The sequence below is a fragment of the Mirounga angustirostris genome, unplaced genomic scaffold (assembly GCF_029215605.1).
Source record: "Mirounga angustirostris isolate CCGP_5_RB_7025 unplaced genomic scaffold, mMirAng1.0.hap1 SCAF_10, whole genome shotgun sequence".
NCBI lineage: Eukaryota > Metazoa > Chordata > Mammalia > Carnivora > Phocidae > Mirounga > Mirounga angustirostris.
The window spans coordinates 63,882,792-63,902,133 of record NW_026991718.1 but is presented as its reverse complement, the minus strand read 5'-3'; the positions used below and the strand labels follow the sequence as shown (position 1 = coordinate 63,902,133).

The following is a 19,342-nucleotide window of genomic DNA, read 5'->3' as shown; positions in this document are numbered from 1 at the left end:
CTCCCACCCCCCTCCCCTCTAGAACCCTCAGTTTGTTTCTCAGAGTCCAAAGTCTCTCATGGTTCGTCTCCCCCTCCGATTTCACCCATTTTTCCCTTCCTGCTTTTTTTTTTTTTTTTTAACATATAATGTATTATTTGTTTCAGAGGTACAGGTCTGTGATTCAACAGTCTTCCACAATTCACAGCACTCACCATAGCACATACCCTCCCCAATGTCTATCACCCAGCCACCCCATCCCTCCCAACCCCCACCACTCCAGCAACCCTGTTTGTTTCCTAAGATTGAGAATTCCTCATATCAGTGAGGTCATATGATGCATGTCTTTCTCTGATTGACTTATTTTGCTCAGCATAATACCCTCTAGTTCCATCCACGTCGTTGCAAATGGCAAGATTTCATTCCTTTTGATGGCTGCATAATATTCCATCGTAGATATACACAAATCTTCTTTATCCATTCATCTGTCGATGGACATCTTGGCTTTTTCCACAGTTTGGCTATTGTGGACATTGCTGCTATAAACATCAGGGTGCACGTACCCCTTCGGGTCCCTCCATTTGTATCTTTGGGGTAAATACGAAGTAGTGCAATTGCTGGGTCGTATGGTAGCTCAATTTTCAATTTTATGATGAATCTCCATACTGTTTTCCAGAGTGGTTGCACAAGCTTGCATTACCACCAACAGTGTAGGAGGGTTCCCCTTTCTCCGCATCCCCGCCAACATCTGTCATTTCCTGACTTGTTAATTTTAGCCATTCTGACTGGTGTGAGGTGGTATCTCATTGAGGTTTTGATTTGGAGTTCCCTGATGCTGAGCAATGTTGAGCACTTTTTCATGTGTCTGTTGGCCATGTGGATGTCTTCTTTGGAAAAATGTCTGTTCATGTCTTCTGCCCTTTCTTGATTGGATCATTTGTTCTTTGGGTGTTGAGTTTAAGAAGTTCTTTATAGATTTTAGATACTAGCCCTTTGTCTGATATGTCATTTGCAAATATCTTCTCCCATTCTGTCAGTTGTCTTTTGGTTTTGTTGACTGTTTCTTTTGCTGTGCAAAAGCTTTTTACCTTGATGACGTCCCAAGAGTTCATTTTTGCCCTTGCTTCCCTTGCCTTTGGCAATGTTTCTAGGAAGAAGTTGCTGCAGCTGAGGTTGAAGAGGTTGCTGCCTATGTTCTCCTTTAAGACTTGGATGGACTCCTGTCTCACATTGAGGTCTTCCAACCATTTGGAGTCTATTTTTGTGTGTGATGTAAGGAAAAGGTCCAGTTTCATTCTTCTGCATGTGGCTATCCAATTTTCCCAACACCATTTGTTGAAGAGACTGTCTTTTTTCCATTGGACATTCTTTCCTGCTTTGTCAAAGATTAATTGACCATAGAGTTGAGGGTCCACTTCTGGGCTCTCTATTCTGTTCCATTGATCTATGTGTCTGTTTTTGTGCCAGTACCATACTGTCTTGATGATGACAGCTTTGTAATAGAGCTGGAAGTCCGGAATTGTGATGCCGCCGGCTTGGCTTTTCTTTTTCAACATGCCTCTGGCTATTTGGGGTCTTTTCTGGTTCCATACAAATTTTAGGATTATTTGTTCCATTTCTTTGAAAAAAGTGGATGGTATTTTGATGGGGATTGCAATGAATGTGTAGATTGCTCTAGGTAGCATTGACATCTTCACAATATTTGTTCTTCCAATCCATGAGCATGGAACGTTTTTCCATTTCTTTGTGTCTTCCTCAGTTTCTTTCATGAGTATTTTATAGTTTTCTGAGTACAGATCCTTTGCCTCTTTGGTTAGATTTATTCCTAGGTATCTTATGGTTTTGGGTGCAATTGTAAATGGGATTGACTCCTTAATTTCTCTTTCTTCTGTCTTGTTGTTGGTGTATAGGAATGCCACCAATTTCTGTGCATTGATTTTATATCCTGCCACTTTACTGAATTCCTGTATGAGTTCTAGCAGTTTTGGGGTGGAGTCTTTTGAGTTTTCCACATAAAGTATCATGTCATCTGCAAAGAGTGAGAGTTTGACTTCCTCTTTGCCGATTTGGATGCTTTTTATTTCTTTTTGTTATCTGGTTGCTGTGGCTAAGACTTCTAATACTATGTTGCATAGCAGTTGTGATAGTGGACATCCCTCAAGTTATTTTAAGTAAAGATCTATCTAGAATATCTAAAATCAGGAAGAAGGAAGAACTTGGAATTTATGTAAGAAGTTTGCTATCACTTAATAATACTCAAGATGGCAGTCACTGTGATGTCCCAGCAATGAAACAAAATCTTCTGAATGTATTTAATCTCCAGTGTTAGAGGCCAAGTTTATTACCCTCTGGGTTTTATTCTCTCATCTGCCTAATGAGTCAGGAGATCAAGGATAGGCTGAACTAGGAAACCTCTAAGGTACATCCCAGTTCTAAAATTGGCACCATTTAGAAGGTACGAACTTAATGGAATTCTTGTGACTATTGAATGTTTCTTAGACTTGTCTTATTGGGAAAGGTGCTGTGGACTTTTACATGTAGGTTCAAAGAAAAGTAAGATACATGGCAATAAGTTGTTTCTGATTTGAAAATACATCCACGATTTACCCGGAGAACATCTTGACAATGTCACTGGATTTTCACATCGGTATTGTTTGCTTAACCTTGCTTAGTTTCTAGTGGGTGGATATCCTTGGTTTCCCATGGTGGAAAAGAAAATACCTTTTGGGGATGTTAAAAGCAAATCGCCATCTGCATAACTGGGTTTGGATGTTGGCTTTTCATACCCTGGATTGTGGGAAGCAGCGTGGCCTTTCCTCCTCATCCCCAGTATGTCCCTTTCTCCTCCTTGGTGTGCCTCCTTTCCCTCTTCCCTGTTTACACCAGGATCACTCTTGGCTTCTGGTCCTTGTTCATCCTGTGGCTATGCTTTCATCTCTCTGGCCTGTCAAACTTCTGTTGATCCGTGAAGCTCAAGTTTCTCTTTCCTGAGAACTGCCACCAATATTGATCTTTCTGGGCTCATGTTTCGCATGATTTCACACTAAATTTCACATTACCTTACCATTTCCTTTATTTTCCCTTCTTCCCTCCCCACAGCCAGTTATATACTTCTGAAAGAACGGGTCCTTCTGGAACACATTGTAGATCTATGTAGATCTAGTATAGCCTAGTGTTTGGCTGTTTTTCAGGAGCTTCATTCTCAGAGTTCTGAAAGCCAAAATGACATTCTGAAATTGAAGTTTTTTTTGTTTTTTTTGTTTTTAAAGATTTTATTTATTTATTTGAGAGAGAGAGAATGAGAGAGAGCACATGAGAGGGGGGAGGGTCAGAGGGAGAAGCAGACTCCCTGCCGAGCAGGGAGTCCGATGCGGGACTCAATCCAGGGACTCCAGGATCATGACCTGAGCCGAAGGCAGCCGCCCAACCAACTGAGCCACCCAGGCGCCCCTGAAATTGAAGTTTTAACAGCGGTCACCATGAGCACAGCATAATGTAGAGTGTTGTGGAATCGCCATGTAGTCACCTGAAACGAATACAACATTGTACTTCAACTGTACCTCAGTTAAGAAAAGAATGCCAGTGTTTGTCAGATACTTCTCTTAGGTTAATGCACACCGGCAGCCCTCATCCCTTGTGTGTAATGGAAAACCCGCTTATTTTATAGTTGACACCACTTTGGAAGTCCCTTGAATGAGGAAGAAAAGGGAAGAAGCAGCCTGGGGAAGGGGTTGTACCAACATGGCCAAATATGTTATAGCATAAAAGGGGCTCCTTTTCTTCCTTACAAGAAAATTATTCCAGTGTTTTATCCAGTATTCAGCTAGGACTGGGATATACATTGTGGTGCATTTTTAAAGTATGGATCTTCGAGGTGCCTGGGTGGCTCAGTCAGGTAAGCGTCTGCCTTCAGCTCAGGTCAAGACCTCAGGGTCCTGGGATAGAGCCCCAAGTTGGGATCCCTACTCAGCAGGGAGTCTGCTTCTCCCCTCTCCCTCTGTGCAAACCCGCTCCTGCTCGCTCTCTCTCAATAAATAAAATCTTTAAACATAAATAAGTACATAAAAGTATGGAGTTTCTTTTTTTTTTTTTTTTTTAAGATTTTATTTATTTATTCACGAGAGACAGAGAGAGAGGCAGAGGGAGAAGCAGGCTCCCAAGGAGCAGAGAGCCCAATGCGGGACTCTATCCCAGGACCCTGGGATCATGACCTGAGCCGAAGGCAGACGCTTAACCATCTGAGCCACCCAGGCACCCAAGTATGGAGTTTCTTATACTTTATCCTATTATGTCTTATTTTAAAATGGTTACATATTTTCTATCCCATTATTAGCTCTGTACTAGTAGTCAGGCTTGGCTAGCCTATGAAGGAGTCACAAATCTCACAGTTCTAAAAGCTTAACAAAATGTTTCTTGTTCTTTCCTGTCACAGGGGAAGGATTGGGTAGTTTCTTCAATGGTTTTTTTATAAAGGGACTTGAGGACCCAGTGTATTCCAGAAAAATGTTTGCATACTTCACTCCCATTAAGGAATTGTATAATCAGGTTCTTGATGAATAAAAGAACTAACAGCATGAATTCTCTTATTTATGCATGCGCATCACCTATTCTTCCTGTTCTCCCCAGCCCCATCCCCTGAGGAGTTTTTCATTGTGGTATTGTTCACTATTAAGTAATAATTGCAACAGAGACAGCCTGAAACAATAGGACCTTCTGGAACACAGAACATGGGCATGTAATCCTAAAGCAGAATTTGTTTTCTGAGAAATCTAAGTCTTGCAGTAACTCGCCTTCTCTTCATCTCAACCCTAGAATAGTGCCCGACACAAACCAGTGACACAATATGTGTTGAATGAATGAACTCAAAACTCTCCTTTGCTTTGCCTTTATCTTGTAAAGCTAATCTCTAAAAATTATTTTACCAATCTAAAATGTTTCCTATCTTTTTCTGTCCCAGCCTATATTTGCAGTGAATGCTTGGAAACAAAGATATGGACTTCATCTATTTTAACTTGACATTAAAAATTGGACTTAAGGCATGTTTTCCAAATTCAGGAATTTACCCTCTTTTTTTGAACTGACATGCTAGGTCTTTCATAATATAGGTTGACGCTTAATGAAACCATCGAATATGTAAACTGAAAAAACTTTAAAAAGAAGTAGATTAAAGTGACTGAAGATAGTTACTGAATTAAAATCCATTCAGTGACATTTTCAAATGTCACCCAAAGCACTCTGTGTAGAGTCATTTGAGCTGCTTTAAGTATCACGGCTTTGAGGATAGTGCAGTCTAGGGACAATAAAGATAAGGTATAAATTATGAACAAAGGAGAAAAGAATTATATACTTTTCCTTGGTGTAAGTAGAACATTTCTGAGCAACTTTTCACTTGGATGGCCCTTATCAAGTGGTTGTTTTTCTAGAGTAGAGAGGGGCTTGCAAAACTGTAAATCAGGCAATTTACATTCATATTTTGACGATCTGCAAATCACTTATTCATTTGCTAGAGTAAAGCAGATTCATAAAATCAATATGTTATTCATTTATGCTTCTTTTTTTTTTGCCATTTGGAAGAGTCCGTAAAGCAAACTCTTAACATTTCATTGAGCTAAAAAATGAGAGCCTATTTCTAGGAACTGTCTTCAGTTTTCTTTACGTTGTGTTTCTGTCTTGTATGAGGGATGCTCAAAACTAAGTCTTGCCCACTGGTGTGAGATCGGTGGGTGGTTATATTAACGTCAGTGATGGGGACTTTATGCAAACATTTGTGAAAAAACCGGCAGGCTGTAAACCCATCAGGGATGAGCTTAATTGTTATATTTGCAAATTAAGGACTGAAGTTTCTTATTTATTTTAAGAAAATAAAACACTATCTTACTGCTTTGAAGGTCACAAAAATGGAATTGAGTTCATATAACCAATTTCCATATAAAAATTATAAAGTAGAGTTTCCAGGATGAATTTCAGCTCAAGGTATTAATTTGCATCAAAATCCATTCAAATTGTTAGGGACGCCAAATATTTACCATTTAAATGCGCTACCATCTTGGTCTTGCTTCTTGCTATTTTATGTTTCTGAAGCTGAAGAACATGCGCTGAGGTTTAATATTAACTATGCTGCTCTAAGATTAACTATGGAAATATGCTGGAGGAATTCTATTGTCATGTACATTTTACTATACCTGAAGTATGTTTGTTCTTGGGCAATGAATCAATGGCAACTATGTTGCTATGTGATGCAGGTGAATATCTTTGCTTTAATGAAGAGTTCTTGTCAGATTGTTTCTCAAAGTGAAACTCTTCTTTAGAGAACTTCAGAGTTCATATGGAACAGACTCTCAGCGTAATGGTGATTGTCACCAGGTAGCACACTCCTGAGCTCCTGAAGAAATGAAAACAAGAATGAGTTTTAAAGTCAGCCCCTGGCTTACCTAAAGATTTGGGAAAAACTTGGGTCTGTGTCACATTCAGCCAAAATCAAAGTCAAAATTTAGCCTCCCCTCCACTTAGCCCTTTGGTAGCTGTTCTCTGGATTGCAGACATAATATCTGGAGACTGGGGAAAAGAATGAATGTTGCATTTAAGACTTGAAGTATTTTTTTGGGAAAACTAAGGGAGCTGGATATTGAAAATATTTTAATTTTCTATTTTTAATATGACTTTGTAATTTATTTTGATTATAATTAACATTACAAAAAGTCTTATGTGGGGACAGCTCCTTGAAAGCTCAAAATGCCCAGAATAAGTAGAAAAGGGAGTAAGTGTCTTCAAGATGTCTGACCTTCTGAGGGCGGCATGGTGTAGGAAACCCTACGACCTCACCCCCAATAAATTCCTCTAATTGTCTTTAACATGGTACAATTGTTCAAAGTGCTTGTGGTTTCAATGGCTTTTGTTACTTTTTTTTTTAAATAACTACGTTGTCACTACCTGATTTGAATAAATCGAACCAGAAATATCCTGACAGTGCACTAAACAAGACCTGTGTGTATAATGTGAGTTCTTTCTTTTTAATTTTAGAATCAACCTTGTCCTATGTTAGGCAGCTGGAGGCAAGAGTAAGACAGCTGGAGGAAGAAAATCGCATGCTGCCCCAGGTGGGTGACTTCCAGAAGCTCATAGCTAGTCAGTGTCATTGGAGTTGTAGCATTTTTATCTGGAATTTAAAGTCTCAATTACATTTCTCCTGTAAATGATAGAAATCATTTTGTAAATAGTCATTCATCAATGTAGAGTGTGATTGCTTTCCATAATGACCATCATATTATCTGGGTTCTTAAGTGTGATACCACAGGATGCAGATGTCTGAAATAAGAATGCAATGTAACTTTGAAAGGAAGAAGACAAGAGAAAGAGAAAAATGAAGAGAAAGAAAAAATACTTTGCTAGTACTACTCCTATACATCATGCATGTAGTTGGCGAATATAGGGAAGGGACTCTTATTTAAATAAAAATTTTGCTAATTTATGGGCTCAGGGAAGCTGTAGGTAGTTTGAAGATTTCATATGTTACAGAAATTAGTACTTGCTAAAATTCTTTGTGATCTTTCAGTGCAACAAAGCCATGACAGTAACTAACAGCTTTACCGTGGGGCTTAACTTCTTTTCCCTGGTGAATCTAAAGTGGCACTTTTTCTGGGATTTAATGCCTCACCATATATTTTACTTAAAATATTATTTCTATGGGCTGAACTATCTTGATGAGAATGATGTTGGCTGAGGTGGTGGTTCTCAGGGAATGTTTTGTTGAGGAGTTGAACAAATCTTCGAGGTTGGTTTCCTTTACAGACATGGAGGTAGTATTTTAATATTTTATGAGCGGAGTTTTCTAAGCATTTAGTCACTAGTGTTCTTTATACATTCGGGTGATTATTTCTGTTTCCTAAGTGACTAAGGGAAAATCCACCCCTAAAAAAACTAAGCAAACAGTAGTTTAAATGGGAAGACAAAGACTGGTTATAATTCAGGGGAAAACACATAAATATGAACACTTTGCAAAGATATTTTAGGTCTTTTAAACCTCATTTTGTTTTCAAACTACGTTTGCTCATTAATGATGATTTGGTCTGTCAGGTACTGCATCTCAGAATGCCTTTCTCTTTCTCTCATTGGCCAGCCATCTGGCTGAAAATCATGAGAGTCAATGAAATGAATCTACTTCTTTCCCTTCTCAAACTATGCATATGTCAATACTCATGTTGACAGAAGGGATTATTTGCATCATAAAATAAGATGCTGCTGGCAGCGTTTTCTCTTTGCTTTTCTATACTTTCCATTTTTAAAATTTTCTTTGCCATTTGTCCTTTTATATGGGATTCACAGTACGACTGTGCCAGGACCCTTGACTGAAAACATCTAACTTCTTTGCGTTCCAAGAAACCTAAAAATATAATCCGGTTATTGTGAATATTCTATATGACTATACCATCTCTGGGGCAACTGGGAATGTAAATGAAAAGAGAAAAAAAAGAGATCAGTTTCTTAGTTTCCCTCTGAGTGGGAATTGAGGCTCATGTCAAACATTGAAATGCTAGCATGGATACTATGTTATTTAAAAAGAGGCACACCAAATATGGAAATGATTACAGGATTGATTTTTAAAAATCTGTAGAAGTGTTAGAAGTCTTGAAGAGAAATCAGAGGAGTCTTCAACTGTACTTGATACATCAAGTGTTGCATATTTAAATACAGAGTGCTTGCACAGTCGAGAAGTAGAAGAGATTAAACAACTTTTCAGACTAAAGTCTGAAAACATATGTTTTTAAAGGCATTGCTATTTTCTATCAAAGAAGGTTTTCTTTCTCCACAAGAAAAGCCTAGGAAGGATCATGTTTTACTGAATCTTAAGATGTTATTGATGTGGAATGGACCATTATCATATGTAGCACTAAGAATGAAAAAAGATGTTGTCGATTATACCATGCCGGATTCTTGCTGATTTCAGAGATGTTAAAATGGAAAAACAGTGCTTTAGAATTAAACAGCTTTTTTTTTTTTAAAGATTTTATTTATTTGAGAGAGAGAGAATGAAAGACAGAGAGCATGAGAGGGAGGAGGGTCAGAGGGAGAAGCAGACTCCCTGCCGAGCAGGGAGCCCGATGCGGGACTCGATCCCGGGACTCCAGGATCATGACCTGAGCCGAAGGCAGTTGCTTAACCAACTGAGCCACCCAGGTGCCCAGAATTAAACAGCTTTTTACATGTCCAGGGTACTTTAGTGAAAAGAAAATCCATTGTTTGAAATATGCTGTTGGACATATATGCAAAGAATACAATAGATCTCAGTTCAAAAACAATATTGTGTTAAATTTCTGTATTGGAGAGTGTTGCCTTCATTTATAGCTAAGATATATATGATAGGACCACCAATTGCAAGTACTTGTATAAATACAACTGAAATGAACAGACAATAGACGAGATCTGAGGATGGAAAGCAATAAGTGAATCTCAAGGCAGTGAGAATCCTGTAAAGGGAATACTTGTGGAAGGCTGAGATTTGGACTGGATAACACAAAGGCGTATGTGACTTATTCTTGGATGTTATTGGTACTATTACCAATAATTATGTGCTTTCCCTGCATAAACTATTTCTGACTGCATGATATTAGCTGATTTACAAGGTCAATTCAATGTGACTAGCTGACATCTCTGCATAAATTAGTCTCAATATCTGAACACTTGATTTTCCCATTGTAGGAACTTGCTCACTGTGCTTTGATTAAAAGGTATTCTGTTTTACTTCCAAGTTTATAAAAATATATCCTCTTAACTAGATAAACAGGAAAGAAGAATATAGTTGGCAATTGGAATTCCAAGTATATTGGATATCTTTTGTGGCTGTGGCCAGGTTCTTTGCTGATAGTTTAGCATTTAGCCTAATTATGTAAAGCATTTTCCTGGAGGAAGAAATCTCCTTTATGCTTACTTTTATACTTTATGTAAAATTGTGTATAATGAACTGAGAGTCCCAACTTTGTCCCAGCAATACATATTTAAAAGTAAACGAGATTAGTGTAGTAAGTGCTTGTGGATTTCTCTCTGGTTAGATTCAAAGGCTTCAATTTCTTAGTTTAAAAATGACAAGGTTCCTCCTAGCCTCTTGTTGGCCTAAGTATAAATAAAGTGTAAAGTACAGTTTTACATCCAGGTGAAGTTACCAAGTCCCAGAATAAAAGGCTTTTTATTCAAAAACATAGAAAAAGGCAGTGAAGATTGAGTCCGTTCTATCCAGTGGTACAGGAGGTGTGGTTGGAATATCAGCGTGGAGCCCATGTGAGCATGTAGCTCTTTGCTCTGCCATAATTTCTACAATATCTCACAAGAATCACTGAGCAGTACTTTAAATCCAGTTTGTGAACACAATATTTCAAAAGAATCCTAAAGTAATAACAGAAAATGCAGTATTATTTGCTATGTTATTACTTGAAAAGAAAATGTCTTTATTTATATATTTGATAGGAAGACAGCATGAGATCTACCTTCTTACCAGATTTTCAAGTGCATAACAATTATTGTTATTTATAGGCATGGTGTACATTTGATCTCTAGAACTCCATTCATTTTGCATATCTGAAATTTTGTACATGGTGATTAGCAACACCCCATCTCCCCTTCCCCTCAGCCTCTGACAACCACCATTCTAGTCTTTGCTCCTATGAGTTTATTTTAGATACCTCATGTAAGTGGAATCATGTGGTATTTGTCCTTTTGTGACTGGCTTATTTCACTTGGCATATTACCAAGTGATCATTACCGTATGATCCAGCAATCCTACTTCTGGATATTTACCCAAAAGAATTGAAATCAGGATCTCAAAGAAATATTAGCAATCCTGTGTTCATTGCAGCTCTGTTCACAATAGCCAAGATGTGGAAGCAACCTAAATGCCCATCAAGAGATGAATGGATAAAGAAAATGTGGCATATACATATAATGGAATATTATTCAGCCTTAAAAAAGAAGGAAATCTTGCAATATGTGACAACATGGGCAAATCTTAAAAATGCTTTTTGGAAAGTTGCTACAAATGATCATTAAAGGTCCCCTTTAATGAATTTAGAATTTAGGATATTCTTCCTTGAACACATAAACTAATGTGCACATTTTTTTTTTTTTTTTTACTGATTACATACAAAAATATTTCATAGGATTGCAACAAACCTCTCATATTACACAGAATGCTAAAAGTGCTCAGACTGGTCTGTCAGCTCTGCTGTGTACATATTTAATAGGATAGGAATCCTAAATGAAGATTGTATGTGAATTAAATGTAGCCACTGTATATGAAGTTTTATTAATTTTTAAATCTAATGAGGTGGAGTCGCCCACAATGACATAAACAGACATTTTTGATAAAAGACCCAATATGGTATAAAGTAGTTGCAAGGAGTTTTATATCAAACTTAAAAGGAATGTACCTATTTTGTGTATAGACATTTATACATAAACACAAACTTTCTGTGGGTAAAGAATCCTAGATTTTCAAAGCTGGATAGAACCTCACATATCACATTGGACAACCCCATTTTCTAAGGCCCACAAGATTCACAGAATGTTAGAAGTAGAGTCCTAGTCAGACAGCTAATGAAGGATGGACCCAGGCTAAGATGTAGGCCTATTCAGTGTTCTTCTAGCAAATGTATAGCACCTCTTTTAATCATTTCATACTATTTATCTCATTCAGTGTAAGTAAGCTGCTGAATCTGTTTTTATCTTATTGTCAAATTCTTTTTTTTTAAACATTTATTTTAATTAACATTGGATTTGCTTAGCCCTCTAAGATTTATCAGATTTAGAGTAAATATTCATTTTTCTTAAAGCCATAGATGGTATCTATCACAAATGAAAAAAAATTACATTGTATAGAGCCTTCTCCCTGACACATTTCCAAAATACTTCAGAATCCTGGTTTAGTACAAACATACACACCATACATATCTGCATGAGAAATTCATACTGAACAGAATGTGGTCAGAGAGGGTCTTTCTGTCCAGAGTGAATTAGAGGTAGGTGGTGGCTAGGAGAACAAATAGTTATAGTAGTGGTTTTTAAGGTACCCATGAAATTTGTTATTTTAGCCCAAATTTAAAAATCTTGCTTGGATCTCTCAACTCCTCCCATGATCCTTTTCTTGATGGTCACAAGGATTTTTAATCCAGACTTCTCCACAATGTTTATGTGCTATATCTGCAATGAAGTCTACTCAGCCAGAAAATATCTTAAAGTAGATGATCAGAACACTTAGCTGATGATTTTATTATAAATAATACTGTCTTTTGAAGAAATCAGTCACTATTCCAACATCACCGTGAGGGAAAAACTATTTTTTTAAAACTCTTCTCACCTATTTTGTGTCGAGTTTGGGTTTTGCATCAAGAGGAGACCAGAAATAAGCAGTTTGCTCTGATTCCAAAGTCAGTTAAGTACATTTGTTAAAAGTCCTACTGGGAAATCGGTTCCCCCTCATCAAATGCTTCTGCACCAGCATCTGCCCAGAAAGCACTCTGTGTCCTTTATGCTCCAGAGTCCCTCTCCAAAACAAACCACCCACCTCTTGAGACTAACTTTTGAGAGATTTGTTAGAATCCGTAAAGCTGCCCCGATCTGCCCCATGTCCTATGCCTGCCCATGTTGCTGTGGGTTGAGCAAATGTGTTTGAAAGGTGGCAACTCGGATCGCCACTGTGTGGGCTCCTTTCAGCAAGTGTTTCTATTTCTGTTGTGTTAGCACACACAGAGGAGTCTAATTTTAGGAATGGAAATGAAAAATCTTCCTCTCGTGTAATTTGGTTCCAGCGTGGCCTCACAATGCAGTGCTTTGGGAAGGAGGCAGGGCCGTTTCCAGGGCAGTTTCTGAACAAAGGAAAGGAACCTGTCGCCATTGCCAAGAATGCTGAGGCGGGTACATGGGCTCTAAAGAAATTGAGCTTGTCACTTCCATGGCAACACACCCCGGGTCCAGCATCACATCTCTGAAAAGACCCCTCAGGTGTGTACCTATGCGGATTACCAGTGTCCCGGACAGAAATGAGAAGATTCTTTCTGACACCTAGATTTCCCTCATGTGCTTCTCCTTTCTTTGCCGTGGAGAGCCTTATTTTGTTGCTTTTTCTCTTTTTCATATTTTCTGACTTTTTCAAGTCATTTTTGTCTTACAGGGCCATAAATATCTGGCTTTTCTAGGGTTTGGAATTGCTCTGGAAAAAAAAAAATCAGCCACTGTTGTACAAAAAACAGGCACAGAGTAATGCTTTACAGGATGCTTAAAGTAAGTGGTGCTAGTCTTCAATTGTTAATGCTTGGAAATTACCCTTCTGGCATTCCTGAAGAGTAATTGGATAGCAACTCTATGTGGTGCAACCAGAGTAGAATCTGGATGCTACTGATAGAAGAAATTCGTTAAATCCATTAAGGGCTGGTTGCTGCTAGAATCTTATTTGGGGGAAAAAAAAATGGACTCCACAAGAGGAATAATGCTTGTGGGTTGCCATTTTCTCTAAGTCACCATGATTTATATAATTAAAGAAAAGAAAAAAAGCTTTTATGTAGAGTTCAATAGAGTTTTCAGAGGACAGATGGGAGCTGCCCAAGTGGTGTGGGTGTATTGGAACAAAAGAGACAAATAGATATGGAAAATAAATTTATGGGGGGGAAAGTCATGTTGGAAAACTTGAATAAATGGTGACTGGATTAAGGGAAAAGCTAAAATGTATTAGCGAAAATACTGGAGAGTGAAATTCATGGGGGAAAAAATCAAAAATCAACATGGATGCTTTCACAGTGAGGGGACAGTTGACATTCTTCTTTGCCCCACCCCATGCTCGAGGGTTCTTGTTTGAGAATCTTTCATTCTTTTTTTTTTTTTTAACTATTTTTTTTTTAAGATTTTATTTATTTATTTGAGAGAGAGAATGAGATAGAGCATGAGATGGGGGAGGGTCAGAGGGAGAAGCAGACTCCCTGCTGAGCAGGGAGCCCGATGCGGGACTCGATCAAGGGACTGAAGTCTTCATTCTAATGAGAGAAAATAGATGAACTAGAAATGCAACAGAAAATACAGCTATACCATTTACTAAACTTATTAAGAGAATTATTGAATTTAAAAGGCACTCAATTATTAGGGACTGTGGTATCCATTCTTATTTAATAGGACTGCCTTTTTCTATCTGTACTGGCATGATAATAATTCTACCACTAGGGCATATTTAAAAAATGTTTTTTTATTTGGAGTAGCCATAAAAATAGCACCTTGGTTACCTGCCCTTGGCAGAATTTGTCACACAAAAAAATGATAGGACTCGCTCAGCAAAAATTTTTGCTGTGTAGTAATATCAACTAGGATCATAGATATTTGAATGAGAAGCAACATGGAGGACTATTTGGGGAAAACTTGAGATGGAACTGTAAGAGAAATTAATGTTGCCTTGGAGAAATGACTTTATACTCTTTTTAATTTTTTTATCCAAAGTAAAGTGAAAAATCAAAAAAGATGAAACAGTCTTTCCTTTTGTCATTGTGTAAGGAAACAGTCTCATAGAAAACAATAGAAAAGATTGTGTAATGTTTGATATGGGAATTAAATTAGTTAAATGTAAATACTGTTGAGATATGGATATATATAATTAAAAAACAGTAAACTGTAAAAAGTTGGGTCTAATAAAAGCTTGTAAAGATGGGAAGATTACCGCTTGAGAAGCCTCACTTTGCTTTCCATTTCTTACTGGAGGTCATCACCTCTCTGCTGTGAAAGAGGCACCCAATCCACCCTGTCCTCCTCTCTGATTCAGACCTTTCCTACAGTGGGGTTCAGGCATTTCTCATTTAAAAATCTCTACTTCTAGTTGTTTGGTTTTTTGTTTTGTTTTGTTTTGTTTTGTTTTGCTGTGGCCTGAGCAAAGTGATCAGTCATACTTCTAACACATTAAAAATTAAAGTTGGTGCCTCTTAATATCTTATAAAAACAAAGTAGACAAATATAAATGTAATACAGGCAATGTCTGTGTTGCCTAAATATAATCACTGTAATAGAGACAAATAATGGGGTTCTTTGACACAATAAAACAGTTTAAGTAAATAAATTTCTAAGTGATTGGAGATTTCCTAAATTATATTTAAGCTAGCATTGTGTGAAAAATAAGCAAAACATAACTGAGTTAATTTTAGAAAGCTGAGACATAGTCAACAGTGATTTGGGACCCTTAGTTACCAAGTAATTAAAGGAGTCCCTGTGAATATGCTAGAACAGAGAATAGAAATTACAAGAGCTAGGATTTAGCCTAATTAGCTGTTGGATCAAGATGATGGGTCTTAACCTTTGTGAACTTGTTATGCTTTGAGTAACAAAGAGAATAGTTGTAGGTGATATGGAAGGTTCTGCTCAGCTCTGCAAATCCATGAATCTCTATCCAGAGAAAGTTTGTGTTTATGTATAATGTATATACAAAATGGGCATGTCCTTTTTATTTTGATATTAAATTCCTTAAAACTACAACTTTATGCCATACTAGGTCTTTTATTTACAGGGGCATATTTATGTCATTGTGGGTTATTCTACCTCATTGGGTTCTAAAGTTAATCAAATTTCACCAGATAGCTGTTTAAGTAAAAGTTAAGGGTACATGTCTGTGAGGCTCATGTCACATTTATATGCGTATAGACGGGCTCACATACCAGTCTGAGTAATGTTATGTGTATTTTGAGAGATAATGTGCATTAATGTCCCTTAATGTTCATTTTTATTCTTTTTCTAATCCCTCCATAATGAACATAAAGGCACTGGTTTTCTCTAAGAGTATACGTATTTAAAAATAAATAAGATGAGTATGTAAATGATTATTGATTCCTCTTTGGTCAGGAACAAAGGTGTCTTTGTCTTCATTTGGTTAGTGTGGTCCCTTCTAGCCCTGAACATTCTGAGCTCAAGGATTAAAAAAAAAGAAGAAGAAAAAAGTGTTGTGTCTAAGTCCTAGAACGAAGGGGTCTTTAGTCGAGAACAGCTAGAGACATGCAGGGAATTAGTTAGTGCTACTAGTGGGAAAGAGGAGCTCAGAGGAGGTATGGCTGGAACATGAGTCATCACCAGAGAGCACAGTGATTTTTTTGCCGTGCTCCCTGTGGTATCCTGCGAGCATTGTGGAGCTGTACTTTAAATCCAGTGTGTGAGCACAACACTTCAAAGAGAGCCCAAAAGTATGAATTCTCTTATTAGGTATTATTTACGTATTAGCTGTCATTACGTGAGAAGGAGCTACCTTTTTTTTTTTTTTAAAGATTTTATTTATTTGACAGAGAGAGAGAGCGCTCACAAGCGGGGGTGGGAGGAGGTTGGGGTGGGCAGTGGGAGAGGGAGAAGCAGGCTCCCAGCCGAGCAGGGAGCCCGATGCAGGGCTCGACCCTGGGATCATGACCTGAGCAGAAGGCAGACGCTTAACTGACTGAGCCACCCGGGCTCCCCAGGAGCTACCTTTTAAAAGTTGGCACAAATGATAGTGAAAGATCACCTGAACTTAGAATATTCTTTCCTGAGCACATAAACTAATGTAAACATTTTTTTTTAAATCACATTTAAAAATATTTTAAAGGATTTCATAGGATAAATGGAGACCTGGCATTTCAGAGAGAATTTTTTTAAATGATGATGAAAGAGTATACCGATATAGGAAATGTTTAAAATTTAACTTTTATTTACCTGCAACTTATATGGAAACCATCTGTAGTCCTTATTTTAAAATATAACATAATTGTCAGGAATCCAATTCAGAGATAAGCCAAAAGAAATTACTGTGAAAAAGAGATGACAAAAACCTGATATAACATACATTATTTTTTTCTGGTGTGATAGACTGAGAAGAATGACAAGACGGCTTGCATATGAATCAAAGTCTGCTAGACAAGGGATACACAGAAGGAACAATGTCCAGAGGAAAAAAAAGTCTTTTTCAAAGGATAGCTGATGTATTGGAGTCATTCTGGACACTAAAGCATCTGAAGTAAGAGCTAGCAATCAGTGGACTGGGCCTTCCTTCAGATTTTCTCTTTGACACAGAGCATGAAAGAGAAATCATCAGGGGTACACCGTAAGACAATGATCCGTGTTGCCTTTACAGTTCACATGGAGCTCTTATGGATTATCTTTCAGACTGTGTGCCATCGAGCCCACATAACCAGGTAGCATGTTATCCTATGAAGCTAATTAAAGCACGTGTAGAGAAGCAGTATGAAGAGAGCATAGGAAATAAATCACGGGCTTCCCCTCAATTGTTGTAAGTCTGAAGGGCCTTTGGTGGCTAGGTAAATAAGTCTTAGAAGAGGACTTGGGGTTTACTCTAGAAATTCTACAAAGAAGTTCCTACATCAGTAAGCAGTGGAGTGTTTTGAAAAACAACCCGCCCACATTTGTAGAGGTGGCATCCCTGAAAGTAATAGAACAGTTTTCTGTTTCCTTGGGCCACACCAGCACAGACTGGGGTCGGACAAATGGAGCCCTAGCTCTCTCGGCTTACCTTCAAGTGGACGGGTTTTCACCTGTCCCCTTAAGTCTGCTCCTGACTTTGTTACTGGCCGCTACAGTGATGTCCTGGCCATTTCCCTGAATCCTATGATCGGGGCTCCCAACATTCTCTGGGCTGAGAAAATCCCCCCACTCCTGCTTGGGGTCTACCTTGTTCCAGATCCAAAGCCTATGGGACAAGTACTCCTTCCCACAGGTTCTTGTGGTAAGCCCAGAAATGGAGGTGGGGAAGAAGACTTAGTGTTGGCGAAGAGTCAATCTATTCAAAAAATGTTCCTCTCTTTTCAAAGTACTCCATTATTCTTCATTCAGGTGTCTCTCTCTGGTCTCATCCTTTCCTTTGGAGAACTTCTTGTCCTCAGGTTTCAGTACCTCCCCAAAATTGACTCAACTGGGATATTTGTGATTTCAGGAGTGCCCTAGTCAAGGCATGTAAATAATCAAGCCTTCTTTCAGAATTTTTATCTTCTTTGAGATTTTTCTAACTTTCATAATCTAGGTTAGTTGAGTAGAAGCAGTTTTTGAATTAATATTTCTTAAAAAGAAAAAAAAATTAAGCACAACAAGGAGACAACTAACCACCTTGCTTAAAACCCTTGGACTAATTATTTTGCTAGTTTTATTAATGTAGCTACAGTTTATTAGGAAAAAGATTGCATGTCGAAATGTAAGGATCAAAGAGAAATGTAAATCTGACTCAAATGTAGTGTAACAAATTTGGTACTCTCTCTTTTTTTTTGACCTAAAATGCCTCTTACTTGCATCAGAACAACATGCAATGCAGAAGTTCTAATGTTTGACAGATAACAAATAACTAATAAACCCAGGACCAGATGGGAGCCATCCTGGACTTACATAAAAGCTGGCTCTAAGAAAGGGAGGATTTTTGATAGCCAGGATATTTCAGCTGTTTTTGACACCCAAGGCAGGTGTATCTTAATGTCAAAAAGGCAATTTCTTTATTGAAACATTTTCATATGCAAGAAAATTTAATGTCCATAACTCCAGAAATCTCATACAAGAAAAACATAAAATACTCAAATAAATGACAACTCCAGCAAACTTAATCACAAATGAATTGTGTGGGAATGATAGGTCTTTATCCTTTTGGATGGCAAGCATGTATTGAGAGCCAGAAGTTAACAGAAGCTACAGTTCGAATTTGACATCTTTTTCACAAAGAGTTTTAGACAAAGGGAGCTTCTGCAACTTTGCATTTTAAAATTTGTTGTTTTGTTTGGAACTAGCCCCATTCACTTTCCATTCCCTGTTTCTATCCCACTTGTATTTTAACACATGAGTCCTTAGCCAGCAAAACTCAGACACTTTTGTCAGTAAGTTCTGCAAATGATACAGTAGTTGGTGATGGCAGCTCAGGTTCTTTGCCAGTAGAAAAGGACTTTGGAGAGGTCGATTTAAGACAGGACCCTCTAAATGCTCACTTGTGAAGAGGGTAGGCATGTGGCCTCACGGGCATTCATTTAATTGAAGAGGACTCTCTTGGTTAGGGAACCAGTTCCACTGAGCCTTTGACACTGGAGAACGAGATTAAGATGGACATGAGGGCAGGTAAGAGCAGTAGCCTCTCCAGTGGTTTTCACTCAAAACAAGTACCCTGCTCATGATCTTGATATTGACAGAGTTCTTCAGAATCAGTCATGAGAGAGTCATTAGACAGCTCTCAATTCTGGGTGGTTTCTCAGGGCTGTAAATGATGCTATAGTAACTTACGAATCAATAGAACTTTGGTCTTTAAGCCTAGAAAATGTCCACTGTTGCTATCACATTGATTTTTAGTACTTTATCACCTTATTAAATTATGCTTTTAATTTTAGGTATATCTTTTATGTTCATT

The 19,342-nt window shown here is 37.9% G+C and overlaps 1 protein-coding gene across 6 annotated transcripts in view; it reads left to right on the top strand.

The window, feature by feature from the left end:
* CCDC85A (coiled-coil domain containing 85A) overlaps positions 1-19,342 on the top strand; it is a 202,851-nt gene that overhangs the window by 157,969 nt on the left and 25,540 nt on the right. For 5 of the 6 annotated variants that reach the window (XM_045884958.3, XM_064572487.1, XM_054509865.2 and 2 more), the window contains exon 3: positions 7,000-7,076. The exons of the other annotated variant lie outside the window; for it this stretch is intronic. In XM_045884958.3, the coding sequence (XP_045740914.1) occupies positions 7,000-7,076 (77 nt within the window). The remainder of the gene's footprint in view (positions 1-6,999; positions 7,077-19,342) is intronic. 6 annotated transcript variants of the gene reach the window in all.